Below are 26,904 nucleotides of genomic sequence, written 5' to 3'. Positions count from 1 at the left end.
AAGGTGGGCAGAGCTCAAGTTTCCTAACACACTTTCCCAACAGCTCTCTGATCAACCCCCACAGATTAATAAACTTCTAATGTGGGAAGAGGTTCTAGGCATGAAGGAATTACCTTGCTTTTAGTCGGTGTGAGATCCTGGAGAATCCTAATGAAAACAGCAATAACTACATGATGAAATACCAAATATTCTTATTCAAACTGTGCTTAAATATACCCAACAGGGTATACTGCCAAATATATTTTTTTCTGTTGGGTAGTTTTACGACTTAATGAAACCAATATGTCACTAATCACCCAAGATTCATGCTTCAGATGTGAATGGCCCCTCTATTTTGTTTCAAATTGCTCATCAATCTCTACTAACCATGTCTGTGGAAACGTCACCAAGATATTTTCTGGCTCTGAATTCATGAGTGTTAAAAGTAAAATAATTTGCATTCATACTAACTGGCTTCAAAGTGCAAATGAGTAACCAGTTAGAGGTAAAAGAACATTGTTCTGAGAGAGATAGGAGATGGGTGTTTCCATAAGGTGACCCTGAGCAGGTGACTTAACAACCAGGCTTCAGTTTCTTTATTTGTAAATGAGGGGATTGGATACATTCAATGTCTCCCAAACTTCAGATTTAAGTACAACCTTCATGATTGTTGCCAAATATATGGGTTACCTCTTCTACTAATTATTCTATTAATTATTTTTAAATATGCACTTTTTAATATAAATTAATCTTAAAAGGAAATTTTATACTGATACCATAAATGGAAAATTAATATCAGTTGACATAAATATAGATAACTAAATGAAAGCAAAAAGAATGTATTAAATTCTAACTAAATTTGATGTTGCCAGCTGAAGGGTAAGGTCCTATTCTCTGACTAAAAAAGGACCTGTCTACATGGTCTACATGGGATACAGCGGGAGTCCACAAAGTAAATAATGAGGCTCTGTGGGCCACAGAACCTCTGGTGCAAGTAGGTAACTCTGCCACTGTAGCGTGAAAGAAGCCACAGGCCAAATGTAAATGAATGGGTTGGCTGTGTTCCAATAAAATTTTATTTACAAAAATAAGTAATGGGCCAGATATGGTCCTCAGTCTGCAGTTTGCCAATCCCTGGATTAGATGAGTGTGAAAGATCCACTATCACTAAGCAAAGACTTAATCAGAAGAGTTGGGAGAGAATTTTAAAAGGAGTTCCTTTCCTAGTTGGAGGTCCAATGGCTTTAATGCTTTCAGTGTTCCATGTCTCCCATTTGGAAAAACCTGGGTTCAATTTTCACTTTAAGATTTCATGCTAAACCTCTTCCCTTTATCTTTAGCATCTTGGATAAGGTCAAGGATTTCTTTCTTGTGTAAACCTTCAGCACATTTCTAAGTTGTCTTCCTCCTTTACTGGGATATCAACAGTGGAAGTTTCTAATTTTTCTCAGACTAACGGTTCTCAACCCTGGCTGTTAGAATTGTCTGGGGAGTTTTAGAAATATTTATACCTGATATATCCCTGTACCTCAGAGATTCTGATTTCGTAGAATCAGACTGGGATCCCAAATGATTTTGAGTGCAATCAGGGTTGAAAGGCTACTAATCTATATCTTGGCCAGGTCACTTTCCTCAGAGTCCATTATTTTCTCCATTTGGTATTAAATTCTAAGAGCCCCAAACTCTATTTAGCTCAAACTGTTTCACACCCGAAGGTCTTAGGACTTCACTTTCATTTGTGATTCCTGTTATTTCTCCAACTGAGGTCTGATTGAGCCCTCCCAGACACCTTGGTTAAATTTACTGTTCTTTTCATTCTCTCTGCTTCATCACCTTAGAAAGCTTGACACTATTCTCAGCTCAAGATTTCTATCCAGATAAGTTTCCTGTTCCATTCTTCTGTCCCCACTACTGCCACTGATTCTGACATTAATACAAACTGGGAGCAAGACCAGGATGCAAAGGAAAGGCATTCAGTGTATTCTGTAACATACAAAGGAAGAAGATTCCTCCTCCCATGGAAAAGAAGATAACATTTACCAAGTACCTACAATGTGTCAAGCATTGTGCTAGGTGCTGGGGATATGAGAGTAAACATGACATAACCTAGCCTCCAAAAGTCTTACAGTCTAGGGAAGGAAATAGACTAATAAAAAGTATGATAATATATCTGTAAAAAGATCTGATAGAAGACTCTAGAGTGGAGGGTAGAACAAAACAGAAAATCAGTGGTGTGCTAGAATATGTCTCACCACCAGCTCTCTAGGAGAAAACAAAAGCCTAATTTGTGGTGCTTGCCAATTTCCATGGTGTAAATACTTTCACCGTGACTGATTTCAGGTTACCAGCATGATCTCACCAAGCAGAGCTGGGAAGAGATCACACAATTTGTTCTTGCCAGCTTGCAAAGTCAGCTCCAGCTAGCAGGGCCAACCATCCTGGTTTACCTGGAACTGTCCCAGTTTTAGTAAAGACCCACATTCCAGGGAACCCCTATGTCCTGGGCAATCAAACAGTTTAGCTTCAGCACACCACTGGAAGAATTCGATTCTTCCCAAGAGGATCAGGAATGGTTTCAGAAAGGGGAGGCTTCAGCTCATTTGCTTAAGTAGAAACACTCTCCACTGTTGCCAATGGAATCAATGGCTCTGTGCTGTCGATCTCAAGTTTCTTTGGTCCTCCAAGGACTCAGGAAGTTGCACGGAGGAATCCACTTGCAGCATCTCCCCTTTTTCCTCCCCCTGCCTCCCACCGATGGGCCCCTTGGGAATCAAACAACTCAGCAATCCATTTGCATAGATTCTGTCAAGCAGGGAGAAGTGATATTTTACCTATAAATATATTTGGCAATTTATCCAGCTGGAAAGCAGGCACCCATCAGAAGTAAGCATATTGGAAACCTTGGCCATCCCACTGGCTTCATGTCTTTTCAGTCTTCAAAATGTGTCTGCTAAAATTCAGCCCCCTCGTACACTGTAGTCCTTTAGCTATGATCCCTCCTCTACTTGAAGGGAAAGATACTTTAGGAAAGGGAGAACTGGAAGATTGGGTGTGAAATGAGGAGGGAAGGAGAAGGAAGAAGCTTCCTAACGGCCTTTGAAGGGCAGAAGGGCCACTTCCTCCCCTGCCAGCCCTGAGTCATCATAATGAAACCTCCCTGTCCAGCGCTCTGACATTGTCTTATTTAATCTTCCTGAGATTCTTCAGGGTGGGCAGGTATTAGTCCCAGTTTACAAATGAGAGGCAGAAAACATGATTCCATTAGCATCGGAAAGAATATTGCGAGCAGAATTTGACCATAGTGCCTCTCCTACATACACACTTTGCTCACTGGGAGATGGCTGTCTGTTTTGCCTTGCAAATAGTGGTGACTTCATTTTTCATTTTACTTTCTATTTTCTCATCATCAAGAATATTTACTGATCCTACAGCTATGCAAGGGGTTCTTGGCTTCTCTGGTCACTGGACAAGTCTCAGGTCTCATCTAGTGTTTCTGTAAAAGACTATCATTCTAAGAGTTGAACTGAGCTTTTCTTTCTTTCTTTTCTTTCTTTCTTTCTTTCTTTCTTTCTTTCTTTCTTTCTTTCTTTCTTTCTTTCTTTCCTTTCTTTCTTTTTCTTTCTTTCTTTTTGAGACAGGGTCTCACTCTGTCACCCAGGCTGGAGTGCAGTAGCGCAACCACGGCTCACTGCAACCTCAACTTCCTGGCCTCAAGTGATTCTCCTGCTTCAGCCTCAGCCTCCCAAGTAGCTGGGACTACTGGCACACACCACCATGCCAAGCTAAATGTTTAAAATTTTTTGTAGAGACAGGGTCTTATTATGTTGCCCAGGCTGGTCTTGAACTCCTGGTCTCAAGCAATCCTCCCGCCTTGGCCTCCCAAAGTGCTGGAATTACTGGCATGAGCCACCCTACCTGGCCCAGCTTTTCTATTATTAAATTAAAAATAATAACTATTATTTAGACAATAACCCCAAAAATCCATTAATGAGAAGTCAATAGTAGAGTTTCTGAATCCAGACTGCATGGGTTTGAATCCCTGTCTCATCATACTTGTGTGTCTTGGTTTTTCTCATCTGCAAAATAGGAGGTAATAATACCTACCCCATAGGGTTGTTGGGAGAATTAAATGAGTTGTTATTTGTAAACTGTCTGGACCCATGGCTGGCACATATTAAGTGCTCTATATTTTGCTGTCATTCTCAATTTTGAGTTTTCCTCCCATACATCTCTCTTAGAACTTTAGCCCCTGCTACTCTTTATCTATGAGTACAAAGTGATTTCTAATTTAGGACAAGCTTTTGTAAACAGTCATTTTGAGCTTGTTATAGTAAACTTCCAATTTTAAAGGCACTACACAAAGCACCATGCAAAGGGCTCACTCAACACTCAGCAGAAATCAGGTCAAGATGGAAGAAAGGAATAAAAATAACACTCAGCACTCGCCACGTGTTGAATATCCTGCCAAGCGCTCTTGATACATATTCTCCTAACAACCCATACGAGGTGGGTACTATTATTACCATCTTTCAGATGGGAAAACAGCCTTGGAAAAGATACGGAGGAAAAAACAGCCTCGTGCCTGGTTCAAAGGTAGATGTCTGTGAGAGAGGAGGCAGAACTTATGTGACCTCAAAGAAGAACCTTCCCCAAACTGGACTCAGTTTCCTTAAATCTGTAGTATTCTTAAGATCTATACAAGGCAAGTTTACAATGGAATATTATTCAGCCTCAAAAAAGAAGGAAATTCTGCCATTTGTGACAACTTGAACAAACCTGGGGAACATTATGCTAAGTGAAATAAGCCAGAAAAATAAATACTGCATGATTCTACTTACATGAGGTACCTAAAATAGTCAAACTCATAGAAGTAAAGAATAGAACTGTACTTACCAGGGACCAGAGGGAGGGAAAATGAAGCACTGTTCAACTGGTACAAAGTTTTGGTTACGCAAGATGAATTCGTTCTAGAGATCTGGAGTACAGCAAACTATACCCTATACTTTATTACACACTTAAAAAATTGTTAAGGTCAATTGTTAAGGTCAAGTGCAGTGGCTCATGCCTGTAATCCTAATACTTATGGAGGCCAAGACTGAAGGATCGCATGAGGCTGGAGGATTGCTTGAGGCCAGGAGTTCAAGACCAGCCTGGGCAACATAGTGAGTCCCTCTTGCTACAAAAATTTTTAAATATAAAGTATTATTTGTTTAATGGGTTGATGTCAAGTTAAATGTTCTTAACACACACACACACACACACACACACACACACACATGCACGGGGACACAAGGAAATGTTCATAGCTGATGAAATACTTATTACCTTGATGGTGGTGATGATGTTATGAGTGTATGCCTATGTCCAAATTCGCCAAATTGTATAATTAAATATACAATATATTTTACAGCAATTATACCTCAGTAAAGATGTTTAAAATATTTTTCAGGAATTTTGGAAAAAAAAAACTACACAAGGCAAGCTTAATCAGAATCACCAATATTGGTGCAAGGTGCCATTAACCAACAGTGGCAATGGTAACAGCTTAAACCGAGGAGAATCAGGTGTGTCTGAGGCTCTCTCCAGCACACCCTTCACCTGCCTCCATTTTGCTCCTGCTTAACAAGCCCAGGCCACTACCTGGTTCTAATCTTGGCCCTGGTATTTAATCTCATTTCATGCCAGCTCAAACAGCAGCTCTCTGTATATCAGTGTACAGTGAGCCCTCTGCCCTCTGCTCCCTGGCTCTTCCTGGGGGCCCTCCTGGCTCACAGCCCAGATACTAAGCAACCATTGTCAAATATTTACTGAGCAGAGTGCAGCCAGCCAAGGCTTCTGAGGAACTGCACTGGAAATATTAAACAGTCCAAATGCCACTCCCATTGCATTTTGATAATACTTTCAGAGTTTACAAATGACCCTTACATCCTATGTCACCCAGCATCCCACCTCCTACGTGCCACCACCTGAGTGCTTACCGTAATCCAGCACTGTGCTACTACATCCCAAACACGAATGCATCTACACCGCACACCACCCCATGCGCAGGTGCATCTCCACTTTAAAGATGAGACAACTAAGGCTCAGAGATGTGAATCAGCTTGCCCAAGGTGGTACAACCAGCAAAGGGCAAAACAGCAATTGAACAGAGTAGGTCTGACTCCCAAGTCCACACTATGTGGACTATTATGTCATGATTAGATGCAATCATGTTAGCACATTGATAGGTCATAGTAAGCACGCAAGTACACAGACTCCCAAAGCATCAGGCTGTGGTCTCTCCCTGGCATGTCTTTCTTCTACCTCCCCTCTCTCTTTTATTTAATTGCTTGTCTAATTCCTACTGCCCTTTGAGAACCAGCACAAATGTCAACTCCTCCTTAAAAATTCCTTTCTCCTCTCAGCTATTTGTACCCAAAAGTGCTTACTGTATCATAATGTAATTGTCATGTGTCATTTACATGTTTATTTCCCTGGGAACAGGGACTATGCTTCATAAATCATGGAGTCCACCTCAACTGGGGTAGTGCTTAACATACAATAGATTTTCAGTACTTGTTTGTTCAAGGAAGATAAGGGAGGAAAAATAAGGAGAAGAAAGAAGAAGAAAAAGAGAAAGAGAAAGAGAGGAAAAAATAATTCAGAGTCTAATTTGCCTGTAACATATTTCTTAATTAATTCACATGCCTCTCATGAGACAATCTATTCTTATTGTCCAGCCTTGAAGCTATTCAAGTAGAAAATCAGGACACAAGGACTGACAAGTATGAATGTACTTAAATGAGTGTATTTCTGGCTGTGTTCTGGAAGATGCTGGTTACTATATAATACTTACAGCAACCAATTTGCAAATCACATCCCTCAGCAAACTCCTTCACACACTCCATCCCCAGAGTTTGCTGCAACCTGGAAGATGTTCCTAGAATGTTCCATTTCTATTATAAGAGTTAAGATTTCCTTGAATTGGACTGGGACAGAAGGCATTTGATCGGGCGTCTGTTTTTCCATTCTGGTTCTTCTGGCTGAGGGTATCAGAATCTGGATTCAAAAGAGCTGACCTCCCTCCTGGGCAATCTGCTCTGTTGCAGCAGGAACATCCCTGAGTCATTTCTCAACGTAGGTGTTTTCTGCATTCTTTCAGCCAAGGTGACACCGCTTCCTAGGATCAGAGCATCTCAGTTTATTTTCTATGCTTCCTCCTTTGAGAAAAATGGATCATTCATGTCCTTGTTTTAGAGGAGGGAACACAGGAACGTAGATACACAGAGAAGGACATGTAGACCTACTAGAAGGAAGAAAAAACCAAAGTGGAAGTCCCCCCAGCACCAGGGCTGCCTTGTTCATGAACCAGGCAGTGCCTTTCATAGAGCTGACAGCACTTGCTTCCATTTTGGACCTGAGGTCCAGGCATGATGGCCAGCACCTCAACAGAAAGGTATCCCAGGGAGAGTCTCACACCCCATGAGGTGTGAATTTTCACACTCGTCAAATGAGACAGTTAACAAGGTGTGATGTTGGGACATCATGCCAGGCCACCTGGACTCCGCAGTGTGACTGCCCGGTGTAAAATACATGTCTGGAACTTCAGATCCAAGCTGCAGGTGACCAATGAGAAATTGATCTTTAGAGTGCCATTTACAAGGTGAAAGCTCCTCAAGCAGGAAAGGGGTTTGAAATATTCTGGAAAGTTTATTGCTGATTTGCCTTCAACAAATATCAATAGTTTGCATTTACAAAGTCCATGCTGTCAGCCAGGCTTGTTTTAGATGCTTGGCATGAATAACTTTAATTCCTCCAGGAACCTTACGTGGTAGGAACTATTATTATCCCCATTTACCATTGTTAGGTTCTAAGTGAGATACGAAAAAAGTCGGTGGGGTGGCGGGCAGCTGGAAAAACACTCGAGGAATCGCAGGGAGTTTCAACATGGCTTTACTCTTTCTCTGGGCGCAAGCGAGCCTGGGTGCGAGCCTGGGCGTGAGCCCCAAGCCAGAGGTACAGCGTTAGCAGCGTAATTGTACCTTTTACAGACAACAGTGGCTCCAAGCCAAGCACGAGCGCATCTGAGTGGTTACTTAATGCGCCTCACGTGGCGTGGTTACGTAACGTGTGGAGTTGTGCATCTGCACTCCAAACCTGCTGAGACACGCCGCGTCAGAAAGCCGCCTCGGCCTACTCCCGACTAGAGCGCAGCCATCTCCCTCACAACCATGAAGAAAGTACAGCACAGAGAGGTTCTCTAACTTGCCCGAAGTCACACAGCTAATAAGCAGTTGTGCTGGGACTCGAATTCACTCTGACAATAAAGCCACATTCTTCAACTTTACTATTATATTTTCAGTGGCCACCTATTATAAATATGATGTTGCTTGGGCATTATAAGATAAATATTTGACAAGTATGGGAGATATCTATCCATCTGGGATCAACATATGTGAATTAGAAACCTATATATCTACATATGGTACATATGTTTGTGTATGTATCTTCATATACATACCTTCCAAACCTGTTAAATCTAAATATGTGGAATTGAAATCTGCTTGGATATCACTTTTATGAAATCTTATAAATATCATAAGGCAAAAAGCCAAGAAATGACCCAAAGAGACAGGGGAAGGACTAACATTTATCTAGCTCCCTGTTTTCTGGCATTTGAAAAGTTATTTCACGTAAACCTCAAGCCTTGCAACACAGAGACTGCTCCCGTTTTACAGATGAGGAAATGGTAGCTTAGAGGTTAATGGCCCAAGTTCACACAGCTGCTAAGAGGAAGATCCTCATTCAAACCAGGATTCCTGCGGGCTCAAAGCCCAGACCTCTAAAATCATTATTATTGACGTTTAATATCTTGTGCTGTTTTTATCTGTCTCCTGAGTGTCAGTGCAAGCACTGTCAAAAAATAAACAAATTGAAAGAAAACAAAACAAGGAATGTTGCCCTGGCTCTACAATGTCTCCTAGTTGAAAACAAGTGGAATATCCGTGTGGTCTCCTAAAGCCTCACAAGCTTGTCAGACCCCATCCTGGGGTACCCTGCAGCCCATTCTGTATCTGACTTGCATTCTCACTGTATGCAGAAGTTCTGCTCAGTTGCTTCAGGTTTCAAAAACTAAATCTCTGGATAGGCAAACAGGCCTGAGGCCCATCGTCAGCTGTCTATCCCATTAACAATGAACAATGGACGTGGAATGTCCGCTCCATATACATTCCCGAGAAGAAGTCCGGTACCCAGCTCCTGGGAACAAGCCATAGGACAGCCGTTCCATCAGCACTGAGCATCGCTGATGAATACAGCCATTGTGGAGGCAGCCCCCACCACAATGAGGGGACAACGCCAAACAGACTGTTTTCTTTTTCTCTTTTTCTTTTAAAATCACATCACATGATTCTTTCACTTCGACATCAAATATCCTGCTGTTACAAGGAACAAGCCTGAATTATCTTCTCAAGCAGATTAGGAAAGATAACCGTGGCTAACAGTGGTTCCTACAGGGAGTCAGGCCACTGGGACCTCAACCTGCCCTGCTGATGGTGGCGCCTCTGATAGAGAGTCCTACCCCACATTATTTGTTAAGGTGGCTCACACCTGTAATCCTAGCATGTTGGGAGGCCGAGGTGGGTGGATCGCTTGAGCTCAGGAGTTTGAGACCAGCCTGGGCAACAGGTGAGACCCCATCTCTACCAAAAATACAAAAATTAGCCAGGCGTAGTGGCACATGCCTGTAATCCCAGCTACTTGGGTGGCTGAGGCAGGAGAATCACTTGAACCCGGGAGGCAGAGGCTGCAGGGAACCGAAACTGCAACACTACACTCTACCTTGGGCAACAGAGTGAGACCCTGTCTCAAAAAAATTTTTTGAAAAAGGAAAAAAGGAAAAATTAAGTCCCAATATTATCTTCATTCATAGCACATGACTCAACACTCTCCTGCTGCACCTCCCAGATATCAGAGATACTTGGGATCAAATGACACTTATTTACTAGGTTTTTTGGTCTTGGGCATGTTGAGAGCATTCTTTTGTCTCACCCCTCAGCTCCTACAACTCTGTGATATTTGTATCATGGAATGGCCTCCCTAAAACGGGAAGGGGATGAGGGGCAGGCATGTCATTTAGATCTGCCAGAATCAGAAAATCTGGTTCTAGCCTTGGCTCCCACTCAACCACTGCCTGGCCAGGTGATCTTAGACAAGTCTCCACACGGTCTCTGCAAGCCCTCACAGCTTCTTTGTGCAAATGAGAAAAAGGTGACCCTTGAGGGGAAGCAGTCCTGCCAGCACCAGGCTTGGCAAGCATGCCCCCAGCTCAGTTCTGCCCCAGTCCCTCAGCCAGGGCCTCAGGCAGGGCATAACCCACACAGCCATTTGCAGAGCCCTACGTCTCTGTTTCAGCGCATTAGTTGTAAAGTGGGACAGATCATGTGTCCCACAAAATTCTCTGCACTGATGAGGCTAACAGGACATAGAGAACAGCTCATGAATTAGCCGAGTGATAGGAGATTTCTGTTTCCCTGATTCAATTCTACCTCACTTCCTGGGCACTCCATAATACTTCGGATGAAAAGCAAAGAAGCCATTACTATTTTGAAGTTGCTACTTCCACACTCAGAGGACCAGCTCCTTCAGAATTTGATCAAAAGTAGGGTGGCCTTTATAAGTGTGCAGCCTCTGCAACTGCATAGGGCCCCATGCTCAGAAGGGCCCTGTGCTTGGCTTAATACTCTGATGTTACCATATTGAAATTCTTGGTAATCTTTGAGGAAGGAGCCCTGCACTTTCATTTTGTACTAAGCCCAGCAAATTATGTAGCTGGTCCTGCCAACAAGCCTACAAAAGCACCAAATAGCTTTCTTACATCTCACAAAAGATTTGGATAAGGAAAACAGGAGGTATCATTCTGCAACTCCAGAGTCATCCGACCCCTCTGTCAGATCATGGAAGCTCTAGTTATAGAATGCGAGGCAGTATTGTGCGCTGCACAGAGCACAGGCTTTAGGAGGCAAATTGAGCTGGGTTCAGTCCTGCATCCTGCCAGGCCTCAAACAAATTATCTAACCTGCCTGAACCCAGGTTTCCTTACCTGGAAGGCACACTAGTAATGCCCACTTTTCCCTATGCATAATGAAGAAAGGTCTATAAACTGCCTGGCACATAGCAGGTGTACAACAATGTCAGTCCCCTTTCTGGCTTGTTTCAGGAACAGATGCTGCAAGATGGGGCATGCCCTCATGTTCCAAAAGGCAGGGAGGTTATAGGTGGCCCTGATGTTCCTTTCGGCTCTAGGAGTCTATGATTCTCCATTAACTAAAGCCTCAAGCCAGCTCACCTTCAGCCCACAGATATTAGCCAGGACACTTTGGATCGCAAGGATGGAAACCCAACTCATATTAACTTAGACCAAGGAAGTTTGCTAGCTAATGAAACTGGGAAGCCCAAGGACACAGGCGCTGCTGTGTCTGAGGATTTGTACAATGTGATTCTTTCTCTCTCTGCCTTTATGTAGTGGACAAAATGGCCACTAAGAGCCCTAGACTCACACACTTTCACTGTAGCAGACTCAGCAGGAGGCAGACGTGTATCTCTCTCAGTATCTATATATCAACCAAGAGAAAGACTCTAATTGACTCTAATCCTGCTTGGATTACATCTTCACTCCTGAACCAATCCTGATTGCCAGAGTCACAGGACATGTGCCTACATTGGTGACCAAGGGCAGGACAAAGGGGCTCAAGCCTCATGACTGACAGCCCCAGTGAGGCCACACAATGGGGGAAGGGGAAATAAGGAAAATAAGGATGCCACGCAGAGAAAGGCAACATACCCACTGAGCTGCATGTGGTTGACTGTTCACTTCCACTGGGTGCCAAAGGATATGAAAGCAGGGAGAGTTGAACTGCGGTGCTACTGCCAGTAGCACTTAAACCAGCCTTCACTGAAGGATGGAAAATATATGGACATGCCGGGCGCGGTGGCTCACGCCTGTAATCCCAGCACTTTGGGAGGCCAAGGCAGGAAGATTGCCTGAGCTCAGGGGTTCAAGACCAGCCTGGGAAACATGGCAAAACCCCGTCTCTACTAAAAATACAAAAAATTAGCCAGGCGTGGTGGCGTGCACCTATAATCCAAGCTATGAGGAGGCTGAGGCATGAAAATCACTTGAACCCAGGAGGTGGAGGTTGTAGTGAGCTGAGATCGCACCACTTCACTCCAGCCTGGTTGACAGAGAGAGACTGTGTCTCAAAAAAGAAAAGAAAATATATGGACACATATCACTTAGGAAAAGCTCCATGAGAAAAGGCAAAGACAGGAAACTCAGGGTGTGTTCCTAGCTACCAGCTGCATAACTACAATTAACCTCACAGGTTAATTGCAGTTTTTAATAGTTATGTGTTTATATTTATGGTTACCTTCCATTTATGCAAGCAATACTGGGTTTCCATTTTTGTGCTCACAAAAATTTCCTTTTTAAGATAACTTTAAGTAAAAACAAATGTCAATTGAAAAGAAAATAATAAGCAAATAATAATTATAAGCAAACAATAATTTGCTTATTATTTAGACATAGGTAACTGTGGATGCAATAGTGCATGTATTGTGCCAATGACTGAAGTATGGGAAACAGCTCAGTACACTATATAAACAGGACTTTACCTTCCCAAGGAGCACTAAAACCAAAACTGTGCTTTTACTGGTTCCTACAGTATCTCCAACAAACCAAATATGTATCTCTCATTGTATGGATGGCAAAGATCCAAGTCACCATATGAACCTGTAATAAGGTCCTAGAACCCTCAGCCTCTGACCTATTCCTTAGACATAGCTGTGTCTCGTGACAAAGCGGGAGAACCAGCACTCCAGTACACTGGCTTACAGTATTATTCTTTGTTTCAGAGGCAGACACACAAAGGTGGGGTTGATATGAAAATCTCTCATTGCAGAGCTGGCCAGGATGATTGTCCTTGAGAACAGAGGGGCCCATTCTCCTGGTCATCCAAGGCCAGCTGGCCCCAAGGAGTACCAGGACCTCTCTGGGGCCAGAGTCTCCCCAGCTGATTTCCGCATGTACCAGTGTGTGAAGTGACAGCTGGTCCCTAGTTAGGATGACTATTTGGTCCTCCAGTTTACTACTGATTTTAGCCAGAGATCATTTAGGAATGCCTATATTGTCATCTCACCTTTTCAATTATTTTCTCCAGGCTAAAGCGAGCAGTCCTCAGGGTTTTGATGTGGATCGAGATGCCAAAAAGCTGAACAAAGCCTGCAAAGGAATGGGTATGAGAGATATTTTGTTGCTAATTTGCTTCTGAAGTTGATTAAACTTGGTCTCATGTCCAACTTCCCCATGATGTTAGGAAGCTGACATCTCACTATCTTGTGTATTCCAAGCTAACGCAAGTCAATCACTTCCACTAACCTCTTTATTAAAGTTCACAAAATTACAGTAGGATCCTATTACTTTTCAGGATTCTATATAACAGCTTGGATATTGTGACGTTTAATTTGAACTTGAGGTGAGAGAAACTTCATGAGAAGCGCAGTTCATGCAATCCTGGTGTATTAGTCTGTTCTCACGCTGCTAATAAAGACATACCCGAGGTGGGGTAATTTATAAAGAAAAAGAGTTTAATGGACTCACAGTTCCACATGGCTGAGGAGGCCTCACAAGCATGGCAGAAGACAAAGGAAGAGCAGTGGGACTTCTTACATGGCAGCAGGAAAGAGAGAATGAGAACCAAGTGAAAGGAGTTTCCCCTTATAAAATCATCTGATCTCATGAGACTCATTCACTACCGTGAGAACAGTATGGGGGAAACTGCCCCCGTGAGTCAATTATCTCCCACCAGGTCCCTCCCACAACATGTGGGAATTATGGGAGCTACGATTCAAGATGAGATTTGGGTGAGGACACAGCCAAACCATATCACCTGGTATGATCCAAACCCCTCTGATCCCTTCCCTAGGAGATGGTGGGGAATTGAGTCTGATGAGAGCTGGATTAGGGACCTGGAAGCAGCATGTAGAAGTAGATCGGCCGGGCGCAGTGGCTCACGCCTGTAATCCCAATACTTTGGGAGGCCGAGGCAGGCGGATCACGAGGTCAAGAGATGGAAACCATCCTGGCCAACATGGTGAAACCCCATCTCCACTAAAAATACAAAAATTAGCTGGGGGTATTGGCATGTGCCGGTAATCCTAGCTACTCAGGAGGGTGAAGCAGGAGAATCGCTTGAACCAGGGAGTCGGAGGTTGCAGTGAGCCGAGATTGCGCCACTACACTCCAGCCTGGGTGACAGAGAGAGACTCCATCTCAAAAAAAAAAAAAAAGAAAGAAAAAAGAACTAGATCAAGTGAGTAACTGGCCAAGATCAACCATCAAGGGTTGAAAATGGAGAAGCTGTTTACATCCTAAGGGTCAGTGCATGGCCAAGAGTGGGGGACTCTGCAGGAAGTCAAAACAAAGGTAGACCAGAGACCAGGGTGGGATGAGGGAGAGAGCATCTAGGTCTAGGGCCATGAAGAGAGGCCCTGGGATCCAAGGAAGCCACTCATGACACAAGGTCTAGTCCCAGCAGCCTGGAAGAGGGTGAGATCCGAAGCACAGATGGAAGGATTTCCCTTGAACAGGACAGGGAGGGAAGGTGCTGACACTGACAGCTGGAGTAGATGCCTTCATAGGTGTTGTCCGGGCAGAAATTGAAGGCATCCATGCCTGGTAACCTGACATTGCTCAGTGAGTGGTAGGTGAGGTTGTCTGCTAAAGAGAAGGGTTTGACAATGGAGTATGGGGCTTGAGTGGTGGCTTGGAATAGCCCTTGAGTAGCAGAGAAGGGGGAGACGACCAACAGAAGACTGCTGATACACACTAAGGGCCCCACTGAGTAGGGAGATCATGGTTTCTCATGGCTCCAGCCCACATGGTTGTGTGACTTCCTCCTGTATCCTTGGAGGTAGGACGGGAAAAATTGATTGACTCTGGGCTTGCTCATCAGGAGTTCCAGAACAACAAGCAAGTGAAATCATTGAAGGAGACAGAGGGGTCAAGGGGCAAAGTGGATTAATTTCCTAGATTTTCTTTTTTACATTTATTGAGAAACTGTTAAACTTTCAGGCATTGGGCTAAGCACTTTATATACAAAATCTCATCAAGTTCTTACAAAAATCCATTTTCCAGCTGAGGAAACTGAGGACCTGACATTTTAAGTAAGACAGCCAAAGTCACCAAGCCAGTAAGTGGTGAACACTGGGATTGAACATATTCTTGTCACTCACTCCAAATGCCACCAATTTAGAGACATCCTAGCTAGGGCACCTCAGCCACATGGCTGCAGTCCTGGAGGGGGTGGGGACAGACTGAGAAGACATTGCTCAGTGTCATTAACAACAGGTAGGAGCCATCTCAGTCCACAGAATGTTTTATTAAATTAATTTTTTGCTTATCGAGATATAATTTGCACACCATAAAACTCACCCTTTTGCAGCATGCAGTTCAGAGTTTTAGTATATTCACAGGATTTTGCGACCATCTCCACTTATTCCAGAATATTTCATCACCCCAGAAAGAAACCTCACACCCGTTAGCAGCCCCTTCCTCCCTTCACCTCCAGGCAATCACTAATCAGCTTTCTGTCTCCACAGATTTGCTTATTCTGGACATTTCACATAAATAGAATCATATGATATGTGGCTTCTTTTACTTGGCATAATGTTTTACAAAAACAAGTGATAGGTTTTTTACATAGAAGTGGATTAGTAGAGATTTACTTTCCTAGAATGGGTGTCATGGTAGAATAAATATGGCCACAAATTTTTTGTATGGCTCCAGAGGAATAAAACTTGGATCCATGGTAGAAGTTCCAAGGAAACATATTTTGCTTTAATATAAGAAACTTGGCTGGGCGCAGTGGCTCACACCTGTAATCTCAGCACTTTGGGAGGCCAAGGCAGGTGGATCACCTGAGGTCAGGAGTTTGAGACCAGCCTGGCCAACATGGTGAAACCCCGTCTCTACGAAAAATATAAAAATTGGCCGGGTGTGGTGGTGCACACCTGTAGTCCCAGCTACTCGGGAGGCTGAGGCAGGAGAATCGCTTCAACCTGGGAGGCGGAGATTGCAGTTGAGCTGAGATGGCACCACTGCACTCCAGCCTGGGTGACAAAGAGAGACACCATCTCAAATATATACACACATACATATATGAAACTTATCTGGCCATAGAATGGTAGCCTGGCCCAAGAAATGTTGAGAAGTCTGCAGGAGTTGGGATTGGGAAGATCTAGTAGGAAAGTGGTACACGGGATGGCTACATATTAAAACCCATTTATGCCTAGTGTTCCATTATTGGGACACTAAGCATGTGGGAGTTATTTATATCCTACTGCTCAAGGTCATTGCCAAGGTCTGATTGCAAAAATTCAAAAAACTGCAACCTCAGGCATCAATGGGTTAAGAATTCTTGAATAAATCAGAGCTAGAGAATGGGGGGAGGAAGACAGAGAAGGAGGGAGGAAAAGAAGATAGGGAGAGAGAAGAGAAAGAGAGAAGAGAGAGGGAGGGAGAGAGTGAAGGAGAGAAAGAAGAGAAGGAGGAAGAGAGAGAAAGAAGAAAGAAGAGAGAGGAAGAGAGGGAGGGAGGGAGAGTGAATGTGCAACCTGTGTTCTCATCTACAAAATGAGGATAACAATGTCTCCTCACATGGAGAGGGATAAAGCAGGCAACGCAGAGCCCAGCACCTCGTTGGCCCTCGTTGAATGTGGATCACCTCCTTTGGAACAATATGCTGGGATCCAAAATCTGCACAAAGCCAGTGAGATCGGTGTGAGCATTGAGTAGGCATGCCTTTGTTCTCCATCACTCAGGGTGAACTGGGTTGAATGGGGGCTCCCCAAAAATATATCCCCCCAGAACCTGTGAACATGACTGTTTAGAAAAAGCGTCTTTGCAGATATAATTAAGTTAAAGATCCTGAGATGTGATTATCCTGGATTACCTGGGTGAGCCCTATATCTAATGACAAGTGTCCTTAGGAGAGACAGAGGAGGAGACACACAGAGAAGGCCATGGGCAGATGGAGACAGAGACTAGAGAGATATGGCCACAAACCCAAGAACGCTAAGGGTTCCTGGCAGAAGCCAGGAGGGGCAAGGAACAGACACTGCCCCGGGGCTGCTGGAGGGACTGTGGGCCTGCCGACACCAGGATTTAAGACTTCCACCCTCCAGAGCTGTGCAGGAATAGGCTGCTGTTGTTTTAAGCCATCAAGTCATCATTGAATCAGCAGCCTCCCCTCCGGAAACCGAGACAGTGAACAAGTGGGAAGCAGTGACTTGCTCAGGCAGGCAGGACTGTGCCCATTCATTACTTCATCTGTCTTCCCTGCACTCCCATTTCCAAAGGAGAAATGAGGGACTGCACGGCCCAGCAGTGCTAGCAGAAGAGAGTGACCCTTAAGCACCAGAGCGGGGGCTGCAGCCTCCTGGGCCCAGCCAGGCAGGCTGGGCTGGCATTGGAGCCCAAGGGAAAGCTGAGCCTCCACCACAGCCCTGATCACTGTTCTGCCACAAGGGCCTGGGGGCTTCCCACCCTGTCTGGAGCCCCCTTCCTGCTGAAATGTGACTCGGTATCTTCCCAGAAAATTTCTCGGAAAAGCAAAACCAAGGAGGCCCGGAGGCACTTCCTGAGGCTGATTATTGCCCTGTCTTTGACCTCTGCTGTGAAATTACAGTGTCCAGTGTGTGGCTCCTTCTTTTCTCATTTTTAAAAAAGCCTTTCCCAGAACCACTGGGGACTGGCCGTGGTGTCTCAAACAATTGTAAGTATTTACAGGAAATCATTCAGCGGCACTGCTTATACGATACACATATTGTGAAATGTAAAGTGAGGTCACTGTTCAGTGACTGGGTAGTAGAAACACCCCCCGGATCAACCTGAGACCTGGACTCAAAGAACTTGGGGGAAATCCAGTGTTGTTTTCATGGCCTCCCCCGACGTCCAGGTTGTTGCTGGGCCGTCTCAGGACTGTTTTGCAATCTGGTTTCTCGCCCTTTTTTTCCTTTTTTAGCTTTAAAATTTCATAGATTTTTATTAGGTTTTTTTTATTATTATTATACTTTAAGTTCTGGGATACATGTGTAGAACGTTCAGGTTTGCTACATAGGTATACATATGCCATGGTGGTTTGCTACACCCATCAACCTGTTATCTACATTAGGTATTTCTCCTAATGCTATCCCTCCCCTTGCCCCTGACCCCCTGACAGGCCCTGGTGTATGATGTTCCCCTCCCTGTGTCCATGTGTTCTCATTGCTCAACTCTCACTTATGAGTGAGAACATGCAGTGTTTGGTTTTCTGTTCCTGTGTTAGTTTGCTGAGAATAATGATTTCCAGCTTCATCCATGTCCCTGCAAAGGGCATGAACTCATTCTTTTTTATGGCTGCATAGTATTCCATGGTGTACATGTGCCACATTTTCTGTATCCAGTCTATCGTTGATGGGCATTTGGGTTGGTCTCTTTTTTTTTAAAGCATTCCCAAAAAGAACATCTAAAAATCACTATTATTTTCAATATTAATTTCATTTTCCTGATTATCCAGTTGTGGACTCCATGTGGCATCAGAGTATGGAGGATTTCTATTGGTCCTCGCTACACAGACCCATCTGAATATCACATACAACTTAAACCACTTCAGAGACAAGGTTCTGTCGTGATGACATGCAAACTTCCTCATTCATCCATTCATTCATTCATTCACCCGTCCATTCATTCATTCGTATGTGCACATGTTTAAGCATCCGTTCATTCAGCAAGTCATCTCATAAATACTGACAGCCTTCTGTGGGAATACCATGGTGAACAAAATACTCTGCTCCCGTGGAATTTGCCGTGTGTCCTGGCAGAAACAGGAAGAGCAGGCAGCATGAGAGACACAGAGGGCGAGATGCCTCATCTGTCCAGGAGTGTGCAGGGAGCTGAGACCTGAAGGAGAAGTAGGAGTGGAGGTGAGGATCGGCGTGTTCCAGATGAGGGGAACAGCCCATGCAAAGACCCAGAGGCAAGAAAGAAAGTGTTGTTTGTTCTAGGAGCTGCAAATCATCTACAAAGTGGGTGGAAAGTAGCCTGGGAGAGGACAGGTAGGAGGATGAGACTTTGAGAGGCCAAAAGGCCCCATAGGTCCCCCTGCAGAGTTGAAGCCTCATTCTGCATTTGAGAGGGCCTATACTGAAAGGTTTGAAGCAGAGGGGTGAGCAGGCCAATCTGCACTTCAGAACGGTTGTTCTGGGGGCAGTAAATGCCAATTGGAAAAAGTGAGAGCAACAGAGGAACTTGCATGTGGGTGGTATCCGTAGTTCTGCTGAGCGATGGGGTGGAGATGAGGATGGAGAGAAATGTGTGCATCTGAGAGGCACTAAGGAGGTGGAATGGAGAGGCCTTAGTCTGACTGAATGTGGGGTGAGGGAAAAGGGACAGCCAGGCCTGAGCCCCAGCTTCCTGGCTGGCCCAGTACAGTGAGTGGGCCTCCTGCGCGCAGAAAGGCTCCTTCTGGGCTTGGCACCTGCCAGGATCCAGGCCTGAGAGGCCAAGGCCCTTGTCTGGGACAGGAGTGGCCTGAATGGAAAGAAAGAGGTAGGCTCAAGAGATATTTACAAGAAAAAGAAATCCCTTTTGAAGTGAGATTTCTGACACTCAGAAGTTTTTTTTAAAAAATCATAATAGTGTCATAGAATGAGTAATTGGATTCCCATGATGGAGGCGAAGCTCCGGGAGGAAATGAAGGAGGACAACGTGAATCCCAGTGTTGAAACCAAGCCAGCACCAGGCAGGCAACTCACTCCTGCTATTTTTGCAAGTGAGCTCCTCCTAGAATTCTGTTTCTCCAACTGAAACCAAACAGCTAAATGTTCCCAGAGCTGTAGAGGTGAAAATACTCTTTGAGGTTAAGTGAACGGTTCAAGGACGCAAAGGTTTGGAACATGGTTGTCACATCAGACCCCTGCTCAGGCCTGTCTTTCCAAGTCGCCTCTCTGTCTTTCCAAAGCTGACTCTGAGGGCTGGTGCTGGAGCAGAAGGAGGGTTAAACAGCTCACATTTTTTTGCCAGGGCTCCTTTTTTTTTCTCTTCCCCATCTCCAGCTAGTTTCCCTCCATTCATTTCCCATCCCCATGGCCTAGATTTTTCCTACTCTCAACCCTTCCATCAAAATGCATCAAAAAGCATTGCACGATCTTGTTCCTTCAGGATCCTGATGGCTCAGCTGGGTGGCAGCCATCATCTAGGTCCACCCACCAATCAGAGCAAGACAGCAGTAAGTGGCACTGTAACAGCACACACTGCCATTTAGTGGCCACTCCCTAGAGCCCAGGTGTCGGGCTCAGAATGTCAGTACTGCAGTCTTGGATAATCACTGCAATGATCCTAGAAACATACATGTAAATAGTGTGCTGTGCCAAAACAGAGGAAGCAGAAACTTAACAAGTGTGGCTGAGATTAGGTGAGTAAGCCTTGGGCTGCTCTGTGCAGAGATGGATCTAGAAGAGTAGCATGACACCAAACTGCAGGAAGTCTCGATGCCATCATAAGGGATTCTGATGTAATTCTAGGAGTCAAGAGGAATCACTAAAGGTATTTAAAGTATGGTGTGAAGTGAACACATGCGAGCTTCCCAGGGTGGACTGCAGAGATCAGAGCCTGGTATCGGGGTGAAGGCTAAAAACACTTAGGGCCTGTTAGGCAGTGACAGTAGGAATGAAGAAGAGGAACAGGTAAAAGAGTTGTCTCATAGGTGAAACAGGCAGGACTTGGTAGTATTTGAGAGTAAAAAAGACAGGTGGGCCCTCAAAGGTGACTTTGGATTTTCTCTAATCCATGTGATGCCATGCACTGAGACAAAGGAACAGGAGGAGGAGTGGATTTAAGGATAGACAAAATGAGTTTGGTTTAAGCTACAGTGGAAGTTGAAATGCCTTGGGAGATCCGTGGGAAGTTGACTACAGGCAGCTGGAAATAAGATCTGAACTCAGAGGAGAGATTAGGGCTAGAGGCGCTGATCCTGGAGTCATCAGTCAAAGGGCGAAAGTCGCCTGGGAAAGGAGTGACTCCAATAGAGAGGAGAACTGAAAATCGAGTTTAAAAGGCCAGTGGAAGAATAAAGGCCAATCAAGAACGCTGAGAGGGAGGTGATGGAGAGGAGAAAGGAAGGACTGGGAAAGGAGGTACAAAGCCATCTAGGAAGGTGTTTCACGCAAAGAATTGTCAACCGCAGGCCGGGTGCGGTGGCTCATGCCTGTCATCCTAGCACTTTGAGAGGCTGAGGCAGGTGGATCACCTGAGGCCAGGAGTTTGAGACCAGCCTGACCAACATGGTGAAACCCCATCTCTACTAAAAATACAAAAATTAGTTGGGCATGGTGGTGGGTGCCTGTAATCCCAGCTACTCGGGAGGCTGAGGCAGGAGAATTGTTTGAACCCAGGAGGTGGAGGTTGCAGTGATCATGCCACTGCACTCTAGCCTGGGTGACATAGCCAGACCCTGTCTCAAAAAAAAAATAATTCCAGACTGCAGAATTCAAATGCTGCAGAACAGTCAGGTACATGCAGGAACCGAGAAGAGGCGCTGCATTGTGCCTCAGCTTCCTCTTCTGTAAATAAGAGCTTGGACTAGATAGTCTCTAACATTTCCTCCAGCTCCAGAGATTGCTGACTGCTGTGCCTTGATCCCACCGAGCTCGATCACTGGGGTGAGCAGTTCATGGAGGCTGGTCCCTGTGCACACCCTGCATGGATGTGAGGCAGTGCCAGGCGCATGGTCATTTACATCCCCCGGTGTCCCGGGTTTCCCACGTGCAGCTTAGGACCACCGCGGACTGGACCCACACTTGGATTCTCGCATTTCATTCTCACAATAGCCTTGTATACTATTACCCTCATCTTAGAGGTGGGAAAACTGAGACTTGGCAAGAAAAATCACTTTCCCAATGTCATGCAGTCGGTACAGGGTGGAGCTGTGATTTGAATCCAACCTGAATAAATCTAATGTGGGATTTGATGGTAAAACAGTCTTTCTTATTCCCACACTGGAAATACCTGTGTCATCTTTCCGATCCTGGTTCCCGGTTCAAACAAGGATATTCTCCCCTTCTTTCTTATTCACTATAGTTTTCAGTACTGATCAAGTTGCTGCCATGAGCTTGTATTACTTTGAGCATCGGGGTAAAAAAGCTTTTAAAAAATAACATAATTTAAAGGTAATAGGAGTTAAAAGGGGCAACCTCCCTTCATGGTTTCAATCAAGACTTCTCTCCTGAGATTAACAAATGTATGGGTGGGGTTAATATTGTAACAGTTTCAGCCTATATCTTAATCTTGTTCATGCAATTGTAAGCACCCAGAGGCCAAGGAACAGGCCATCTTTTTCCTTGTTGTTTTTTAAAACATTTTTATTGAGATATAATTCATGCACCATATAATTTGCCCATTTAAAGTGTTCAATTCAACAGTTTTTATTATACTCACAGATGCATGCAACCACCACCGTAGTCAATTTTAGAACATTTTCATCACTTCAAAAAGCAGCCCTGGACTCCAGCTACTATCCCCCTAGGCAGCCCACCCACCCCCAGCCACTAGTATACTTCCAGCCTCTGTATATTCTCCTGTTCCGGACTTTCACACGAATGGAATTATATAACACGTGATCTGCTATAATTGACTTCTTTCACTTAGCATAATGTTCTCAAGGTTCATCCATGTTATAACATCTATCAGTAATTTATTCATTTTTCTGGCCAAATAACATTCCATTATATGGATACCCCATATTTTGTTTATTCATCTTCAGGTGATGAACACTGCGGCTGCTTCCACGTTTGAGCTATTATGGGTAATGCTGCTATGAACATTCACATGCAATTGTTGGGTGGACATATGTTTTCATTTCCCTAGGAATAAAATTAAGGAACCAGCCATACTCGTTCCTCTTTCCACCACAATGCCTAGCACTGTGTGCCATGTGCTGTGAGGCCTCAATGGCTATTTGTCTAAGTGAATGAAAAAAATATAGTTTTCAGCACAAGGCATCAAAGCTAAGGGTCCGTTGGGTTCCATAGACACCTCCAACCACCTTTAAGCTGTGAGTCCTGGCTTCCTCACCCTGGACTAAAATAAACTTCCATCTTGTTTCTTATTCACTGTGGCTTTGTTTGTTTCTCCTGCATTTTAGGGACCAATGAAGCAGCCATCATTGAAATCTTATCGGGCAGGACATCAGATGAGAGGCAACAAATCAAGCAAAAGTACAAGGCAACGTACGGCAAGGTGATTCCAGGGGTGGTCAGCAAGCGTGCACCCAGCCATGGCCTCAGCCGTCTCGGCTTCCTCATGTCCCCAGGCCACGCAGAATATCTTTATAGCTTTATTGAGTCAGCCCAGGAGGAAAAGTGAAATAACCACTTAAAAGCATTAATGGAGTTCAGAAAAACTGAAATTGCTTTGTTAACTCAATAACCTGTAAAATCAATACTCTTAAACTCTTTTCTTAAATTGACTTCATTTTTCTATTAAGACCCTAGTCTTTTTTTCACTTAATTGGGACTAACTGTACATATGTAGATAGATCAGTAATTTGAAAATCAGTTTCCACAAGTGGGTCTTTATACAGGAATTTTTCATAAGCAATTGTTACAGAAAACTACCAAAAAAAACCCTCCATTTTATTAAGCTATCAACACCGATTTTTCTTTACATTTTCTTTCTTTTCTTTCATTCTTTTTTATTGTTGAAAATAATTTTATAGAGAGAAGTCTTCAAGTATGCATTAGGCTTTCTTATTTCTTTATTAATATATAATGAACACAACTTAAACTTTTCTTAATGTCATTAGAATTATCATTATGCAAAATGAATATCAATTATTATGCTGTATTCTCATTTATATTTTTCAAACTTTTACCATTTCAATCACTGTAGGTATAAATAGATATATAGAAAGATGAAGATGGGTTTTCCTATTTATTTGATACTGAGCAGGTAACAATTGCTTCAGGACTTGGTCTTTTCATGGATAGAAAGAAGATGATAACTTAGCTCCCTTCTCAGGTTGCTGGGAGAATCAGTCAGGATAATGCCAGCATGTACCAATACAGGAAAAAGCTATGATAGCTATGATTGTTTCCATTTTACAAAATCACACACCTAAAAAAAAAAAGAGAACCAGGACTCACATCCAAGTCTCACATCCAAGTCTCCTGACTTCAAGAACAGTATCCATTCCTGAAGGACCCAGTGCCATAAATAGAGCTATTTGCTTGCACACTAAATTGCCCAAATGGCTGTGCTTTTGTGCTTTTTCTGCTTCTCTCCTTACTATTAGGTTCGTCAATGTAACTTTTGATGAAAATAAGTGCATCTTCAGTTCAATTGCATTTAATTGAATGCGTGAAGCTGAATGTGTGTGTGGTTTTTTTTGTTGTTGTTGTTTTGTTTTGTTTTGAGACGGAGTCTCACTCTGTTGCCCAGGCTGGAGTGTAGTGGCATAATCTTGGCTCACTGTAACCTCTGCCTCCCGGGTTCAAGCGATTCTCCTGCCTCAGCCTCCTGAGTAGCTGGGATTACAGGCACGCGCCACCATGCCCAGCTAATTTTTGTGTTTTTAGTAAAATTTTTGTATTTTAATTTTGGTCAGGCTAGTCTCAAACTCCTGACTTCGTGATCTGCCCACATCAGCCTCCCAAAGTGCCAGGATTACAGGCATGAGCCACCGTGCCCGGCCTGAAGCTGAATTTTTATCCCTGTCAACATCCCTAACTCCAGTAGCCTCCCAAGACACATTCACCCTACCAATATGAAAAGTCAGTCCAGGCAAGGTGGCTCACACCTGTAATCCCAACACTTTGGGAGAGGCCAAGGCAGGAGGATCGCTTGAGCCCAGGAGTTGGAGACCAGTTGAGACCTTCATCTCTACCAAAAATAAAAAATTAGCTGGGCATGGTGGTGTGTGCCTGTAGTCCCTGCTACTCAGGAGGCTGAGGCTGGAGGGTTGCTTAAGCCCAAGAAGTTGAGGCCTCAGTGAGCCGTAGTTGCACCACTGCACTCCAGCCTGGGTGACAGAGAGAGACCCTGTGGAAAGGAAAGAAAGAAAAGAAAAGAAAAAGAGAGAAAGGGAGGTGGAGAGGAAGGGAGAGAAGGGAAGGAAGGAAAGAAAAAGAAAGAACGAAAGAATGAAAGAGAGAAAGAAAGAGAGGAAGAAGGAAAGAAAGAAAGAAAAATCAGATACAATGCTTCTTAATCTTTAGTCTTTAGTCTAAAGAAGAGTAAATGGATTCAAACTGAAAGCCTAGGGGCCCTGTTAAAACTTAAATGGGCATGTTCTGGCGCAAAACTTTGTGATACTTCATTTGCCAATCATTTGCTTACTTTCTGGTTCTCAGCTGTGTTTCAGAGAACTGAGACTGCCAAAGAGATAATCTAGAATCCCAACATCGCAAAGCTAGAAGATGTTAGATATGATCCAATCTCAGCCCCGTGTCAGTTGACCTCCAAAGAGAATAACCATCCCATGGTAACAGAGTCAGCAGGAAAACCAGGAGTAGAGCTGAGCTATCCCGAGCCTTCTACTCTGCCCAGACAGAATGTAAGCACACAAGGATTTGTTTTTATGCCTGTGGCCTGTAAGAGTGGGAAGCTGGGATTTTTCTTCTCTGCAGCTGTATATAATGCCCACCTGGCCTGAAAATATATTTCCAATTTTTAGATGACTCCACACCATAGAGTGCTGACCACAGACCTGCCTTCACAAGATGCAGTGTTGGCTGGAGCAGCCACTGTGGGGCGGAGGCATAATATTACAGCCCCCTTGTAGGACTGCAGATCCCAGCACTTTGGACAAAAATACTCCGGGTTTTTCTCCCAGGCCAAGAGCTCACAGCTTCATTTGAAAAATAGTTGATGTGCCTCCTCTTAGAAAATTTTTTTCAGCATGGGAGATTAATGATAAGCATTTGTTGACCGTTTAAAATATGTCAGGCACTAATGCTCAGTATTGACAAGGATTGTCACATTTAATTCTCCCAAAAACCCTGTGAGGTCAGTCTAGCACTGTCTCCATTTTCTAGAGCTGAAAACTGACAGTTGGTGAGATTAAGTACATTTCCAAGGTCACAAAGGTACTGTGGCTGTGTTCTTTGCCACCATGCCACACTGCTGGGGAGCTGCCCACCCTATGCTATAGTTTGTGTCCTTGAAATGCCAGCTTGTCTATGGGCCTCCAATCTGAGCCATCCCAGGCTGTCGCTCTATGTGAAGGTCTTTGGTTTAAGTTAGGGCATTAACTACTCTAGGTAGACTGATGCCCATCCTTGACCATTTCTCCTGTTAAACCACATTGTCAGAGGGAGACAGGGAGAAGGTAGTTAGTTTTCTTGTGAAAAGAGGGTGCTCAAAGAAAAGAGGAAGACAGGTGCTTGTCAGAATAGATGGCAGGCTGGGGTCGTGGTGGCTCACGCCTATAATCCCAGCACTTTGGGAGGCTGAGGTGGAGGATCGCTTGAGCCTAGGAGTTTGAGATTAGCCTGGACAACATGGCAAAACCCCATGTCTACACAAAAAAATTTAAAAATTAGCCGAGCATGGCAGTGTGTACCTGTAGTCTCAGCTACTTGGGAGGCTGAGATGGGAGGATCATCTGAGCCCAGGAGGTCGAGGCTGCAGTGAGCCATGATTGCACCACTGCACTCCAGCCTGGGTGACAAAGTCACCCTGTCTCAAACAAAGAAAAAAACAGATGCCAGTAAGAATTCCATGTACTTCCCCTTCTACATACCTGCATTCTTCTTCACCTGTGTCCCTTCCAGGATTTAGCGAGATAACGGAAGTGACGGTACAGGCCGTCATTCTTCCCATGACAATCCTCTTTATTCCTGTTGTCCTCTGCA

The 26,904-nt window shown here is 44.2% G+C and overlaps 1 protein-coding gene across 1 annotated transcript in view; it reads left to right on the top strand.

Moving 5' to 3' along the window:
• Nucleotides 1–26,904, top strand: part of ANXA13 (annexin A13) — a 56,649-nt gene that overhangs the window by 11,496 nt on the left and 18,249 nt on the right. The window contains 2 exon segments of the mRNA XM_055348720.2: nt 13,176–13,251; nt 23,196–23,290. Of these exon segments, the coding sequence (XP_055204695.2) occupies nt 13,176–13,251; nt 23,196–23,290 (171 nt within the window).

The sequence above is a fragment of the Gorilla gorilla genome, chromosome 7 (assembly GCF_029281585.2).
Source record: "Gorilla gorilla gorilla isolate KB3781 chromosome 7, NHGRI_mGorGor1-v2.1_pri, whole genome shotgun sequence".
Classification (NCBI taxonomy): domain Eukaryota; kingdom Metazoa; phylum Chordata; class Mammalia; order Primates; family Hominidae; genus Gorilla; species Gorilla gorilla.
The sequence above is the reverse complement of the archived record's forward strand: the minus strand, read 5'-3'. Positions and strand labels throughout refer to the sequence as shown.